Consider the following 16,532-nt stretch of genomic DNA (forward strand, 5'->3'; position numbering starts at 1 on the left):
TTTATGTCGGCCTCAGCCAGTCTTTATGTCGGCCTCAGCCAGTCTTTCCCACATGGAAAGAACCTATATGAGGATATATGCACATATATGCACATATATGACCATATATATGCTGCATATATGCACATATATGACAATATATATGCTGTATATATGCACATATATGCACATATATGACCATATATATGCTGCATATATGCACATATATGCTGCATATATGCACATATATGACAATATATGGGCTGCATATATGCACATAAATGCTGCATATATGCACATATATGACCATATATATGCTGCATATATGCACATATATGCACATATATGCTGCATATATGCACATATATGACAATATATATGCTGCATATATGCACATAAATGCTGCATATATGCACATATATGACAATATATATGCTGCATATATGCACATAAATGCTGCATATATGCACATATATGACCATATATATGCTGCATATATGCACATATATGCACATATCTGACCATATATATGCTGCATATATGTGCATATATGCAGCATATATATGGTCAGATATGCATATATGCAGCATATATATGGGCTGCATATATGCACATATATGACAATATATGCTGCATATATGCACATATATGACAATATATGCACATATATGACAATATATGGGCTGCATATATGCACATATATGACAATATATGCTGCATATATGCACATATATGACAATATATGGGCTGCATATATGCACATAAATGCTGCATATATGCACATATCTGACCATATATATGCTGCATGTATGCACATATATGCACATATATGTACATAACATATAGGAAAATGGCCAATTTTATATATGTCACATATATGCCAAACCTATATCAAAACCTATATTAAAACATATATGTTTATATAGGTTCTTTCCATGTGGGTTACATCAGTACAACAATCCATCAGCCTTGTAAGAGCACTGCTTTCGTTGGGTCTTATGGGTAAATATATCTGCAGGTCATCAGCATCGAGGTGGAAAGACAGATTGTGTCTTTTCACCTTTTTTGTGTGTAATACAGAGTAAAATGATTTTAGATCTTGGAAATGTGATAAATAAACAGTACCTTGAAGCCATGACACGTGTTACTTTTGTCAAATAAAACATGTCAGTGTTCCCAATCTTGATTTTCTACACCTCCATATTGCAACTTGAAAGGGGAGATAAAGCTGTTAAATGTCAATCAGAAATACGCAATATAGATGTGGTAATGTTTTATTTCGGTGCCGATAAGAATGAATTAGTAGCATTGAAATATTTTTTACATCTCTTTCAGATGTCAAAGATCTTTTGTGATTATGTTCTGTGGAGGAGGAAGTGTTTACAAAGGACACGGAGCTTGGACATCTGCAGGCCATAGAGGACGGGGTTCAAGACAGGCTGGCATGTGAGGAAGTACAGGGACAGAAAGATACGCGTCACAAGGGACAGACCACTCATGTTGAATCGGCTCTGCATGACCTCAAAGAAAGCGCCGCTGGAGAAGTTGATGAGTGAGATCAGGTGAGGCACGCAGGTGCTGATCGCCTTCTGTCGAGTCTGCTTGCAACCGGAAAAACACACCTTGAGGATCCTCATGTAGGAATACAGGATGAGGCCGATGATGAAGACGATGACAGTAAACATGTAAACGATCCCGTAGATGTTGTTGACAGTGGTGTCGGAGCACGCCAGCCTCACAATGTAGTAGTTATCACAGTACACCTTGGGGATGAGGTTTCCACACAGCTGCAGGGGGGCGCTCAGACTGATCAGAACACCCACCTCAACAAACGGGTACAACCAGATGAACGCCATCAGCTTCGCCACTCTGCTAGTAGTCATGTACGAGTTGTACTGCAGGGGGGTGCAGATGGCTACATACCGATCATAAGACATGATGGCCAAATTAGAAAACTGTATGTTAGCGTAGGTGTAGATGACGAAGATCTGCAGGAAGCAGAGCGGCGCCGGCACGGCGTGGGACTCAGACAGGATGTGGACCAGGAGCAGCGGGAACAGGCCGCTGCTGCCGTACAGCTCGTTGACAAACAGGCTGACCAGGAACAGGTACATGGGCTCGTGCAGGGCCCTGTTCACGCAGATCACCACGATCAGTAGCACGTTGGCTCCAATGATACAAACATACAAGAGCAAGACAATCATGAAGTATAAATACTTCAAACGTCCAGTGTCAAAATACGCTCCCAGTGTGAAGTATGGAAGGTATGTGGCGTTCATCATCGGCTGTCTCAAAGCTTCAATAATGTTAATTCAAATTGTGACTGCAAATCACGTTGTTTTTAAAAGTTCACTTACCTCTGTAGTCAGCTAAAAGGAAGAGAACAGAGTTCAGTGTGACAAAGAAAAACAGAAGCATCATCATGGTCATCATCAGCCTTTTCAAACAACAACATTTAACTCGTGGAAATAACTACATATATTTGACAAAATTCCAAGAGGACATCTTGCATATTGCAAACTTTGTAATCACTTAAAAGATGACAATTTCTGAGCTGAAACAAAGTAAAGGTGGAAACATCATCATCATCATCATCAGTACAGTCAGAGGCAGATGAGTGAGTTGAGAGTGCAGAAGAAGATGGAACCACTGAGCAGCTCCTCTGCCTCTTTTAACCCCCAGCAGCTGACATTGTGTCGCCCTGTCTTCAGGCTCTGCCCCCCCCCCCCCCCCCCCCCCCCCCTTCTGCAGGCTGTTCTGTCTTCAGGCTCTGCCCCCCCCCCTTCTGCAGGCTGTTCTGTCTTCAGGCTCTGCCCCCCCCCCCCTTCTGGAGGCTGTTCTGTCTTCAGGCTCTGCCCCCTTCTGCAGGCTGTTCTAAGAACAGAATGAGCTTCATGGCAAGGAAAGCATTTATTTTCACTTCCCTTTTCCTTTTTCAGGTCAGCAGAGGTGGATGAGAAGCTATTGGTATGCAAGGAGTTCTTCTTCTTCTTCTTATTATTATTATGCTATTTTACAGCTTCAACTGCTGCATTTTGACAGCCTAAACCAACTCAAACCTATTGAAAAATGTGCACACATTTCACAAGTGGCCAACCGCTTCTTATTTTATAGTCATTACATTCCCTATATATATTGATCTCTGGTACCTATATACACTGAACTCTGATCAATGTATACACTGAACTCTGATCTATGTATACACTGAACTCTGATCTATGTATACACTGGACTCTGGTCCCTATATACACTGAACTCTGATCAATATATACACTGAACTCTGGTCCCTATATACACTGAACTCTGGTCCCTATATACACTAAACTCTGGTCCCTGGTTACACTGAACTCTGGTCTCTATATACCCTGAACTCTGGTCCTTATATATGCTGAATTCTGGTCCCTATATACACTAAACTCTGGTTCCTGGTTACACTGAACTCTGGTCTCTATATATACTGACCTCTAGGCCCTGGTTACACTGAACTCTGGTCTCTATATATACTGACCTCTAGTCCCTGGTTACACTGAACTCTGGTCTCTATATATACTGACCTCTGGTCCTTATATACGCTGAATTCTGGTCCCTATATACACTAAACTCTGGTCCTTGGTTACACTGAACTCTGGCCTCTATATATACTGACCTCTAGTCCCTGGTTACACTGAACTCTGGTCTCTATATACCCTGAACTCTGGTCCTTATATACACTGAACTCTGGTCTCTATATATCCTGAACTCTGGTCCTTATATACACTGAATTCTGGTCCCTATATACACTAAACTCTGGTCCCTGGACAAACTAAACTCTGGTCCCTGGACAAACTAAACTCTGGTTCCTGGACAAACTAAACTCTGGTCCCTGGACAAACTAAACTCTGGTCCCTGGACAAACTAAACTCTGGTCCCTGGACAAACTAAACTCTGGTCCCTGGACAAACTGAACTCTAGTCCCTGGTTACACTGAACTCTGTTCTCTAAAAACCCTGAACTCTGGTCCTTATATACACTGAATTCTGGTCCCTATATACACTAAACTCTGGTCCTTATATACACTAAATTCTGGTCCATGGTTGCACTGAACTCTAGTCCCTGGTTTCACTGAACTCTGGTCTCTATATACCCTGAACTCTGGTCCTTATATACACTGAATTCTGGTCCCTATATACACTAAACTCTGGTCCCTGGTTACACTGAACTCTAGTCCCTGGTTACACTGAACTCTGGTCTCTATATACCTTGAACTCTGGTCCTTATATACACTGAATACTGGTCCCTATATACACTAAACCCTGGTCCCTGGTTACACTGAACTCTAGTCCCTGGTTACACTGAACTCTGGTCTCTATAAACCCTGAACTCTGGTCCTTATATACACTGAACTCTAGTCCCTGTTTACACTGAACTCTGGTCTCTATATACCTTGAACTCTGGTCCTTATATACACTGAATACTGGTCCCTATATACACTAAACCCTGGTCCCTGGTTACACTGAACTCTAGTCCCTGGTTACACTGAACTCTGGTCTCTATAAACCCTGAACTCTGGTCCTTATATACACTGAACTCTAGTCCCTGTTTACACTGAACTCTGGTCTCTATAAACCCTGAACTCTGGTCCTTATATACACTGAACTATAGTCCCTCGTTACACGGAACTCTTGTCTCTATATACCCTGAAGTCTGGTCCTTATATACACTGAACTCTGATCCCTATATACACTGAACTCTGGTCCCTATATACACTAAATCCTGGTCCCTGGTTACACTGAACTCTAGTCCCTGGTTACACTGAACTCTGGTCCCTATATACACTAAATCCTGGTTCCTGGTTACACTGAACTCTGGTCCCTGGATACACTGAACTGTAGTCCCCGGTTACACTGAACTCTGGTCTCTATATACCCTGAACTCTGGTCCTTATATACACTGAATTCTGGTCCCTATATACACTAAACTCTGGTCCCTGGTTACACTGAACTCTAGTCCCTAGTTACACTGAACTCTGGTCCTTATATACACTGAATTCTGGTCCCTATATACACTAAACTCTGGTCCCTGGTTACACTGAACTCTAGTCCCTGGTTACAGTGAACTCTAGTCTCTTTATACCCTGAACTCTGGTCCTTATATACATTGAACTCTGGTCTCTATATATCCTGAACTCTGGTCCTTATATACACTGAATTCTGGTCCCTATATACACTAAACTCTGGTCCTTATATACACTAAATTCTGGTCCATGGTTGCACTGAACTCTAGTCCCTGGTTACACTGAACTCTGGTCTCTATATACCCTGAACTCTGGTCCTTATATACACTGAATTCTGGTCCCTATATACACTAAACTCTGGTCCCTGGTTACACTGAACTCTAGTCCCTGGTTACACTGAACTCTGGTCTCTATATACCTTGAACTCTGGTCCTTATATACACTGAATTCTGGTCCCTATATACACTAAACCCTGGTCCCTGGTTACACTGAACTCTAGTCCCTGGTTACACTGAAATGTGGTCTCTATATACCCTGAAATCTGGTCCTTATATACACTGAACTCTAGTCCCTGTTTACACTGAACTCTGGTCTCTATAAACCCTGAACTCTGGTCCTTATATACACTGAACTCTGATCCCTATATACACTGAACTCTGGTCCCTATATACACTAAATCCTGGTCCCTGGTTACACTGAACTCTAGTCCCTGGTTACACTGAACTCTGGTCCCTATATACACTAAATCCTGGTCCCTGGTTACACTGAACTCTGGTCCCTGGTTACACTGAACTGTAGTCCCTGGTTACACTGAACTCTGGTCTCTATATACCCTGAACTCTGGTCATTATATACACTGAATTCTGGTCCCTATATACACTAAACTCTGGTCCCTGGTTACACTGAACTCTAGTCCCTAGTTACACTGAACTCTAGTCCCTAGTTACACTGAACTCTGGTCCTTATATACACTGAATTCTGGTCCCTATATACACTAAACTCTGGTCCCTGGTTACACTGAACTCTGGTCTCTATATACCCTGAACTCTGGTCCTTATATATACTGAATTCTGGTCCCTATATACAGTAAACTATTGTCCCTGGTTACACTGAACTCTAGTCCCTGGTTACACTGAACTCTGGTCTCTATATACCTTGAACTCTGATCCTTATATACACTAAATTCTGGTCCATGGTTGCACTGAACTATAGTCCCTGGTTACACTGAACTCTGGTCTCTATATACCCTGAACTCTGGTCCTTATATACACTGAATTCTGGTCCCTATATACACTTAACTCTGGTCCCTGGTTACACTGAACTCTAGTCCCTGGTTACACTGAACTCTGGTCTCTATGTACCTTGAACTCTGGTCCTTATATACACTGAATTCTGGTCCCTATATACACTAAACCCTGGTCCCTGGTTACACTGAACTCTAGTCCCTGGTTACACTGAAATGTGGTCTCTATGTACCCTGAAATCTGGTCCTTATATACACTGAACTCTAGTCCCTGTTTACACTGAACTCTGGTCTCTATAAACCCTGAACTCTGGTCCTTATATACACTGAACTCTAGTCCCTCGTTACACGGAACTCTAGTCTCTATATACCCTGAAGTCTGGTCCTTATATACACTGAACTCTGATCCCTATATACACTGAACTCTGGTCCCTATATACACTAAATCCTGGTCCCTGGTTACACTGAACTCTAGTCCCTGGTTAAACTGAACTCTGGTCCCTATATACACTAAATCCTGGTCCCTGGTTACACTGAACTCTGGTCCCTGGTTACACTGAACTGTAGTCCCTGGTTACACTGAACTCTGGTCTCTATATACCCTGAACTCTGGTCCTTATATCCACTGAATTCTGGTCCCTATATACAATAAACTCTGGTCCCTGGTTACACTGAACTCTAGTCCCTGGTTACACTGAACTCTGGTCTCTATATACCCTGAACTCTGGTCCTTATATATACTGAATTCTGGTCCCTATATACACTAAACTATGGTCCCTGGTTACACTGAACTCTAGTCCCTGGTTACACTTAACTCTGGTCTCTATATACCTTGAACTCTGATCCTTATATACACTGAACTCTGGTCCCTATATACACTGAACTCTGGTCCCTATGTACACTAAATCCTGGTCCCTGGTTACACTGAACTCTAGTCCCTGGTTACACTGAACTCTGGTCCCTATATACACTAAATCCTGGTCCCTGGTTACACTGAACTCTGGTCCCTGGTTACACTGAACTCTAGTCCCTGGTTACACTGAACTCTGGTCTCTATATACCCTGAACTCTGGTCCTTATATACACTGAATTCTGGTCCCTATATACACAAAACTCTGGTCCCTGGTTACACTGAACTCTAGTCCCTGGTTACACTGAACTCTGGTCTCTATATACCCTGAACTCTGGTCCTTATATATACTGAATTCTGGTCCCTATATACACTAAACTCTGGTCCCTGGTTACACTGAACTCTAGTCTCTATATACCCTGAACTCTGGTCCTTATATACACTGAACTCTAGTTCCTCGTTACACGGAACTCTTGTCTCTATATACCCTGAAGTCTGGTCCTTATATACACTGAACTCTGGTCCCAATATACACTGAACTCTGGTCCCTATATAAACTAAATCCTGGTCCCTGGTTACACTGAACTCTAGTCCCTGGTTACACTGAACTCTGGTCCCTATATACACTAAATCCTGGTCCCTGGTTACACTGAACTCTGGTCCCTGGTTACACTGAACTCTAGTCCCTGGTTACACTGAACTCTGGTCTCTATATACCCTGAACTCTGGTCCTTATATACACTGAATTCTGGTCCCTATATACACTAAACTCTGGTCCCTGGTTACACTGAACTCTAGTCCCTGGCTACAGTGAACTCTGGTCTCTATATACCCTGAACTCTGGTCCTTATATACATTGAACTCTGGTCTCTATATATCCTGAACTCTGGTCCTTATATACACTGAATTCTGGTCCCTATATACACTAAACTCTGGTCCTTATATACACTAAATTCTGGTTCATGGTTGCACTGAACTCTAGTCCCTGGTTACACTGAACTCTGGTCTCTATATACCCTTAACTCTGGTCCTTGTATACATTGAACTCTGGTCTCTATATACCCTGAAATCTGGTCCTTATATACACTGAACTCTAGTCCCTGTTTACACTGAACTCTGGTCTCTATAAACCCTGAACTCTGGTCCTTATATACACTGAACTCTAGTCCCTCGTTACACGGAACTCTGGTCTCTATATACCCTTAACTCTGGTCCTTGTATACATTGAACTCTGGTCTCTATGTACCTTGAACTCTGGTCCTTATATACACTGAACTCTGGTCCCTATATACACTAAACCCTGGTCCCTGGTTACACCGAACTCTAGTCCCTGGTTACACTGAAATGTGGTCTCTATATACCATTAACTCTGGTCCTTGTATACACTGAACTCTAGTCCCTGTTTACACTGAACTCTGGTCTCTATATACCCTGAACTCTGGTCCTTATATACACTGAACTCTAGTTCCTCGTTACACGGAACTCTTGTCTCTATATACCCTGAAGTCTGGTCCTTATATACACTGAACTCTGGTCCCAATATACACTGAACTCTGGTCCCTATATACACTAAATCCTGGTCCCTGGTTACACTGAACTCTAGTCCCTGGTTACACTGAACTCTAGTCCCTGGTTACACTGAAATGTGGTCTCTATATACCCTTAACTCTGGTCCTTATATACACTGAACTCTGGTCCCTATATACACTAAATCCTGGTCCCTGGTTACACTGAACTCTAGTCCCTGGTTACACTGAACTCTAGTCCCTGGTTACACTGAAATGTGGTCTCTATATACCCTTAACTCTGGTCCTTATATACACTGAACTTTAGTCACTGTTTACACTGAACTCTGGTCCTTATATACACTGAAATCTAGTTCCTCGTTACACGGAACTCTTGTCTGTATATACCCTGAAGTCTGGTCCTTATATACACTGAACTCCGGTCCATATATACACTGAACTCTGGTCCCTATATACACTAAATCCTGGTCCCTGGTTACACTGAACTCTGGTCCCTGGTTACACTGAACTCTAGTCCCTGGTTACACTGAACTCTGGTCTCTATATACCCTGAACTCTGGTCCTTATATACACTAAATTCTGGTCCCTATATACACTAAACCCTGGTCCCTGGTTACACTGAACTCTAGTCCCTGGTTACACTGAACTATGGTCTCTATTTACCCTGAACTCTGGTCCTTATATACACTGAATTCTGGTCCCTATATACACAAAACTCTGGTCCCTGGTTACACTGAACTCTAGTCCCTGGTTACACTGAACTCTGGTCTCTATATACCCTGAACTCTGGTCCTTATATACATTGAACTCTGGTCTCTATATACCCTGAACTCTGGTCCTTATATACACTGAATTCTGGTCCCTATATACACTAAACTCTGGACACTGGTTGCACTGAACTCTAGTCCCTGGTTACACTGAACTCTGGTCTCTATATACCCTGAACTCTGGTCCTTATATACACTGAATTCTGGTCACTATATACACTAAACTATGGTCCCTGGTTACACTGTACTCTAGTCCCTGGTTACACTGAACTCTGGTCTCTATATACCTTGAACTCTGGTCCTTATATACACTGAATTCTGGTCCCTATATACACTAAACCCTGGTCCCTGGTTACACTGAACTCTAGTCCCTGGTTACACTGAAATGTGGTCTCTATATACCCTTAACTCTGGTCCTTATATACACTGAACTTTAGTCCCTGTTTACACTGAACTCTGGTCCTTATATACACTGAAATCTAGTTCCTCGTTACACGGAACTCTTGTCTGTATATACCCTGAAGTCTGGTCCTTATATACACTGAACTCCGGTCCCTATATACACTGAACTCTGGTCCCTATATACACTAAATCCTGGTCCCTGGTTACACTGAACTCTAGTCCCTGGTTACACTGAACTCTGGTCCCTATATACACTAAATCCTGGTCCCTGGTTACACTGAACTCTGGTCCCTGGTTACACTGAACTCTAGTCCCTGGTTACACTGAACTCTGGTCTCTATATACCCTGAACTCTGGTCCTTATATATACTGAATTCTGGTCCCTATATACACTAAACCCTGGTCCCTGGTTACACTGAACTCTAGTCCCTGGTTACACTGAAATGTGGTCTCTATATACCCTGAAATCTGGTCCTTATATACACTGAACTCTAGTCCCTGTTTACACTGAACTCTGGTCTCTATAAACCCTGAACTCTGGTCCTTATATACACTGAACTCTGGTCCCTGGTTACACTGAACTCTAGTCCCTGGTTACACTGAACTCTGGTCTCTATATACCCTGAACTCTGGTCCTTATATACACTGAACTCTGGTCTCAATATATCCTTAACTCTGGTCTTTATATACACTGAATTCTGGTCCCTATATACACTAAACTCTGGTCCCTGGACCAACTAAACTCTGGTCCCTGGACAAACTAAACTCTAGTTCCTGGACAAACTGAACTCTGGTCTCTGGACAAACTAAACTCTGGTCCCTGGACAAACTAAACTATGGTCCCTGGACAAACTAAACTCTGGTCCCTGGACAAACTAAACTCTGGTCCCTGGACAAACTAAACTCTAGTCGCTGGTTACACTGAACTCTATTCTCTATATACCCTGAACTCTGGTCCTTATATACACTGAATCCTGGTCCCTATATACACTAAACTATGGTCCCTATTTACACTGAACTCTAGTCCCTGGTTACACTGAACTCTGGTCTCTATATACCTTGAACTCTGGTCCTTATATACACTGAATTCTGGTCCCTATATACACTAAACCCTGGTCCCTGGTTACACCGAACTCTAGTACCTGGTTACACTGAAATGTGGTCTCTATATACCCTTAACTCTGGTCCTTATATACACTGAAGTCTAGTCCCTGTTTACACTAAACTCTGGTCTCTATATACCCTGAACTCTGGTCCTTATACACACTGAACTCTAGTTCCTCGTTACACGGAACTCTTGTCTCTATATACCCTGAAGTCTGGTCCTTATATACACTGAACTCAGGTCCCTATATACACTGAACTCTGGTCCCTCTATACACTAAATCCTGGTTCCTGGTTACACTGAACCCTAGTCCCTGGTTACACTGAAGTCTGGTCCCTATATACACTAAATCCTGGTCCCTGGTTACACTGAACTCTGGTCCCTGGTTACACTGAACTCTAGTCCCTGGCTACACTTAACTGTAGTCCCTGGTTACACTGAACTCTGGTCTCTATATACCCTGAACTCTGGTCCTTATATACATTGAACTCTGGTCTCTATATATTCTGAACTCTGGTCCTTATATACACTGAATTCTGGTCCCTATATACACTAAACTCTGGTCCTTATATACACTAAATTCTGGTCCATGGTTACACTGAACTCTAGTCCCTGGTTACACTGAACTCTGGTCTCTATATACCCTGAACTCTGGTCCTTATATACACTGAATTCTGGTCCCTATATACACTAAACTATGGTCCCTGGTTACACTGAACTCTAGTCCCTGGTTACACTGAACTCTGGTCTCTATATACCTTGAACTCTGGTCCTTATATACACTGAATTCTGGTCACTATATACACAAAACTCTGGTCCCTGGACAAACTAAACTCTGGTTCCTGGACAAACTAAAGTCTGGTTCCTGGACAAACTGAACTCTGGTCTCTGGACAAACTAAACTCTGGTCCCTGGACAAACTGAACTCTGGTCCCTGGACAAACTAAACTCTGGTCCCTGGACAAACTGAACTCTAGTCCCTGGTTACACTGAACTCTGTTCTCTATATACCCTGAACTCTGGTCCTTATATACACTGAATTCTGGTCCCTATATACACTAAACTATGGTCCCTGGTTACACCGAACTCTAGTCCCTGGTTACACTGAACTCTGGTCTCTATATACCTTGAACTCTGGTCCTTATATACACTGAATTCTGGTCCCTATATACACTAAACCCTGGTCCCTGGTTACACTGAACTCTAGTCCCTGGTTACACTGAAATGTGGTCTCTATATACCCTGAACTCTGGTCCTTATATACACTGAACTCTAGTCCCTGTTTACACTGAACTCTGGTCTCTATATACCCTGAACTCTGGTCCTTATATACACTGAACTCTAGTCCCTCGTGACACGGAACTCTTGTCTCTATATACCCTGAAGTCTGGTCCTTATATACACTGAACTCTGGTCCCTATATACACTGAACTCTGGTCCCTATATACACTAAATTCTGGTCCCTGGTTACACTGAACTCTAGTCTCTATATACCCTGAACTCTGGTCCTTATATACACTGAATTCTGGTCCCTATATACACTAAACTCTGGTCCCTGGTTACACTGAACTCTGGTCTCTATATGCCCTGAACTCTGGTCCTTATATACGCTGAATTCTGGTCCCTATATACACTAAACTCTGGTCCCTGGTTACACTGAACTCTGGTCTCTATATACCCTGAACTCTGGTCCTTATATACGCTGAATTCTGGTCCCTATATACACTAAACTGTGGTCCCTGGTTACACTGAACTCTGGTCTCTATATACCCTGAACTCTGGTCCTTATATACGCTGAATTCTGGTCCCTATATACACTAAACTCTGGTCCCTGGTTACACTGAACTCTAGTCCCTGGTTACACTGAACTCTGGTCTCTATATATACTGACCTCTAGTCCCTGGTTACACTGAACTCTGGTCTCTATATACCCTGAACTGGTCTACATAGAACCACCTGCAGTCAGTTGGTTAGCGCTGTGGACTATGTTAGCATCTACCGCTATCTGCGAGGTTTGGGGTGTGTAGAGCCGGGTGTATAACTCAGTGAGCCTCACTGAGGAAACTACTGAACTGCTGCAGGTTTTTCACAAACCGTTCTCAATAATGGAGGCTTATAAATAAGGATATATAAAACACACTGAGCAAGAAAGAGGGAGATGACAGAGAAGATATCACCATGGATCATGATGTGCTAAGCTCGAGAAAGAATTCAAATGGTGAAAAGAGTCTTCACTGAGTACAGCTGAAATGGGAAATGGATTTTACCTGTATTTTTTACCTGTTCTTTTAAATTGTAGTCACGATCTTCCTTCACCATCCGATGGAGGAAGATGCCACACAAGATGCCAAATCCATTCATTGATTCAGTTTATTCCGCAACATGTGAACAGGTGGAGATGGGAATTGAACATCCAACCTTCTGGCTGGGAGATGGATGGATGGATGGGTAGACAGGTAGACAGGTAGACAGATAGATAGATGGATAGATGGATGGATGGATGGATGGATGGATGGATGGATGGGTAGACAGGTAGACAGGTAGATGGATGGATGGATGGATGATAGATAGATAGATAGATAGATAGCTAGATAGATAGATAGATTGATAGATATTTCCACAGCTGCTTATGCTCTCTCATGTGGAATTGTTGGTTGGTTTGTCTCTATAAAACTGCATGGAAGTGAATGACTGAATAGGAGTTTGTGCAATATAAATAACATTGAAATGAGCAAGATTGTTCTTGTGACGGGTTGAAAATAAACATCAATAATACACAGACAGACATGACAACAAAAAGTTGCTTTAAAAAATTATGATTATAGTAATTATTGACACACACACACACACACACACACACACACACACACACACACACACACACACACACACACACACACACACACACACACACACACACACACACACACACACACACAGCCACGGTAGTGTCATGACGACAGTGTTTGTGACATCATCAACTGTTCAAAAGAAGCAGAATGAGAGTTCATCCTCAGTGTGACGGCAGCAGACGAAGGTGCTCAGTTTTCTTACAGAGAATTCAGTCAGGCGTGTTTGATCACTGGACAGTGAAGAACAAGGATGATGAACTCCACCCACGTCACATTTTTTACTCTTTCTGCATACTTTGATACCGGTCGTCTGAAGTATCTGTATTTCCTGGTTGTGATGACTTTATACAGTTTGATTGTCTGCTCCAACGTTCTGCTGATCGTGGTGATCTGCGTGAACAGGACCCTGCACGAGCCCATGTACCTGTTCCTGTGCAGCCTGTTTGTCAACGAGCTGTATGGCAGCAGCAGCCTGTTCCCGCTGCTCCTGGTTCACATCCTGTCTGAGTCCCACGCCGTGCCGGCGCCGCTCTGCTTCCTGCAGATCTTCTGTGTTCACTTTTATGGCAGCGTGGAGCTCTTTACTTTAGGAGCCATGTCTTACGACAGATATGTAGCCATCTGCTTGCCCCTGCAGTACAACATGTATATGAGCCTGAGGAATGTGTGGGTCATGACAGCCTCTGTGTGGTTGTACAGTGTGTTGGCCACATTGGCCATGTTGTCTCTCAGCGCTCCTCTTCAGCTGTGTGGGAACATCATTCACAAAGTGTACTGTGATAACTTCTCTGTGGTCAAACTGGCCTGCTATGACACCTCTGTCAGCAACATCTACGGCCTCTCCTACATATTCACCGTCATCGTGGGTCTCATCGCTATGATTCTGTTCTCCTACATGAGGATCCTCAAGGTGTGTTTGTCTGGATCCCGTCGCACCCGACAAAAGGCACTGAGCACCTGTATGCCTCACCTGTCTTCTATCGTCAACTTTAGCTTCGGGGCTTTCTTTGAGATTGTGCAGGGACGGTTCAACATGAATGGCGTTCCTAACATGGTACGAATCTTTTTGTCTTTGTATTGGCTCACCTGTCAGCCATTGCTCAACCCCCTGTTGTACGGACTCAACCTGACCAAGATACGTATAATATGTAAGAGTCTGGGCACCCGCAGGTAGAAGACGAGGGTGTGTGTGTGTGTGTGTGTTGTAGGAGCAGCACTCTTCAATCATATTCATGTTGTTATTGGAATTACAAAATATTCTTATCAATAATATTTTACTTGCACAGACTCAGACATTTAGGAAATGTTGCAATCTGGAGGCCTGTCAACATCATCAACGCCATTGTGGAAACCAACATAGCACAACAAAAGCTGTGGTTTAGTAAAGTCTGGGAAACATAAGCCCACAAAGTCAAGATGGATTTAAACCAGGTGGTTGATGAACATCTGAAATTAGTTGGCGGCTCAATCTGAGCAAACTGTAAGATTTTAACTTTATTGAAGTTGCTGCTTTTATATTTGTTTGCATTTGTTTGATGATTTCCTTACACAGACGTTGTGGACATGTTTTTTGTCAGTGGTGTGCTGCTTTTCGCTGTTTGTAATGATCACACACGCCATTTTTTTTCTATAAAAGTTATATTTTCTTGTATTTACAGGTTCTTGTGAAGTCTATTCGCAGAAATATGTTCAATTTTATCAGTTTGTAGTAAAATTTTCATCTTTTGAAAAGTTGGATATCAATGTCAGAGCAAGAAATGTGGTGCTGGAAGAGGTCTGAGGTGAGGGGGTGGGAGGGGTCTGAGGTGAGGGGGGGAAGGTTTCTGAGGTAAGGGGGGTGGGAAGGGTCTGGATTAGGGTGGGGTGGGAGTGGTCTGAGGTGGTGGTGGTGAAGGTTTCTGAGGTAAGGGGGTGGGAAGGGTCTGGATTAGGGTGGGGTGGGAGTGGTCTGAGGTGGTGGTGGTGAAGGTTTCTGAGGTAAGGGGGGTGGGAAGGGTCTGGATTAGGGTGGGGTGGGAGTGGTCTGAGGTGGTGGTGGTGAAGGTTTCTGAGGTAAGGGGGGTGGGAAGGGTCTGGATTAGGGTGGGGTGGGAGGGGTCTGAGGTGAGGGGGGGAAGGTTTCTGAGATAAGGGGGGTGGGAAGGGTCTGGATTAGGGTTGGGTGGGAGTGGTCTGAGGTGGTGGTGGTGAAGGTTTCTGAGGTAAGGGGGGTGGGAAGGGTCTGGATTAGGGTGGGGTGGGAGTGGTCTGAGGTGGTGGTGGTGAAGGTTTCTGAGGTAAGGGGGGTGGGAAGGGTCTGGATTAGGGTGGGGTGGGAGGGGTCTGAGGTGAGGGGGGGAAGGTTTCTGAGATAAGGGGGGTGGGAAGGGTCTGGGTTAGGGTGGGGTGGGAGGGGTCTGAGGTGGTGGTGGTGAAGGTTTCTAAGGTAAGGGGGGTGGGAAGGGTCTGGATTAGGGTGGGGTGGGAGGGGTCTGAGGTGGTGGTGGTGAAGGTTTCTGAGGTAAGGGGGGTGGGAAGGGTCTGGATTAGGGTGGGGTGGGAGGGGTCTGAGGTGGTGGTGGTGAAGGTTTCTGAGGTAAGGGGGGTGGGAAGGGTCTGGATTAGGGTGGGGTGGGAGGGGTCTGAGGTGGTGGTGGTGAAGGTTTCTGAGGTAAGGGGGGTGGGAAGGGTCTGGATTAGGGTGGGGTGGGAGGGGTCTGAGGTGGTGGTGGTGAAGGTTTCTGAGGTAAGGGGGGTGGGAAGGGTCTGGATTAGGGTGGGGTGGGAGGGGTCTGAGGTGGTGGTGGTGAAGGTTTCTGAGATAAGGGGAGTGGGA

General features: G+C 43.8%; 2 protein-coding genes across 2 annotated transcripts; one reads left to right on the forward strand and one right to left on the reverse strand.

Moving 5' to 3' along the window:
- Positions 1-1,334: 1,334 nt before the first annotated feature.
- On the reverse strand, positions 1,335-2,258 carry LOC308136855 (olfactory receptor 11A1-like; the record flags this gene model as incomplete). Its single annotated transcript, XM_080505385.1, has 1 exon — positions 1,335-2,258. The coding sequence occupies one exon, from the start codon at positions 2,256-2,258 to the stop codon at positions 1,335-1,337; it is 924 nt and encodes a 307-aa protein (XP_080361511.1).
- An 11,709-nt stretch (positions 2,259-13,967) lies between these two features.
- Positions 13,968-14,891, forward strand: LOC308136865 (olfactory receptor 4B13-like; the record flags this gene model as incomplete). Its single annotated transcript, XM_080505397.1, has 1 exon — positions 13,968-14,891. One exon carries the CDS (start codon positions 13,968-13,970, stop codon positions 14,889-14,891), a length of 924 nt encoding a protein of 307 aa, XP_080361523.1.
- Between the last annotated feature and the right edge of the window lie 1,641 nt (positions 14,892-16,532).

This window comes from Blennius ocellaris (assembly GCF_963422515.1).
Source record: "Blennius ocellaris genome assembly, chromosome: 2".
Lineage (NCBI taxonomy): Eukaryota > Metazoa > Chordata > Actinopteri > Blenniiformes > Blenniidae > Blennius > Blennius ocellaris.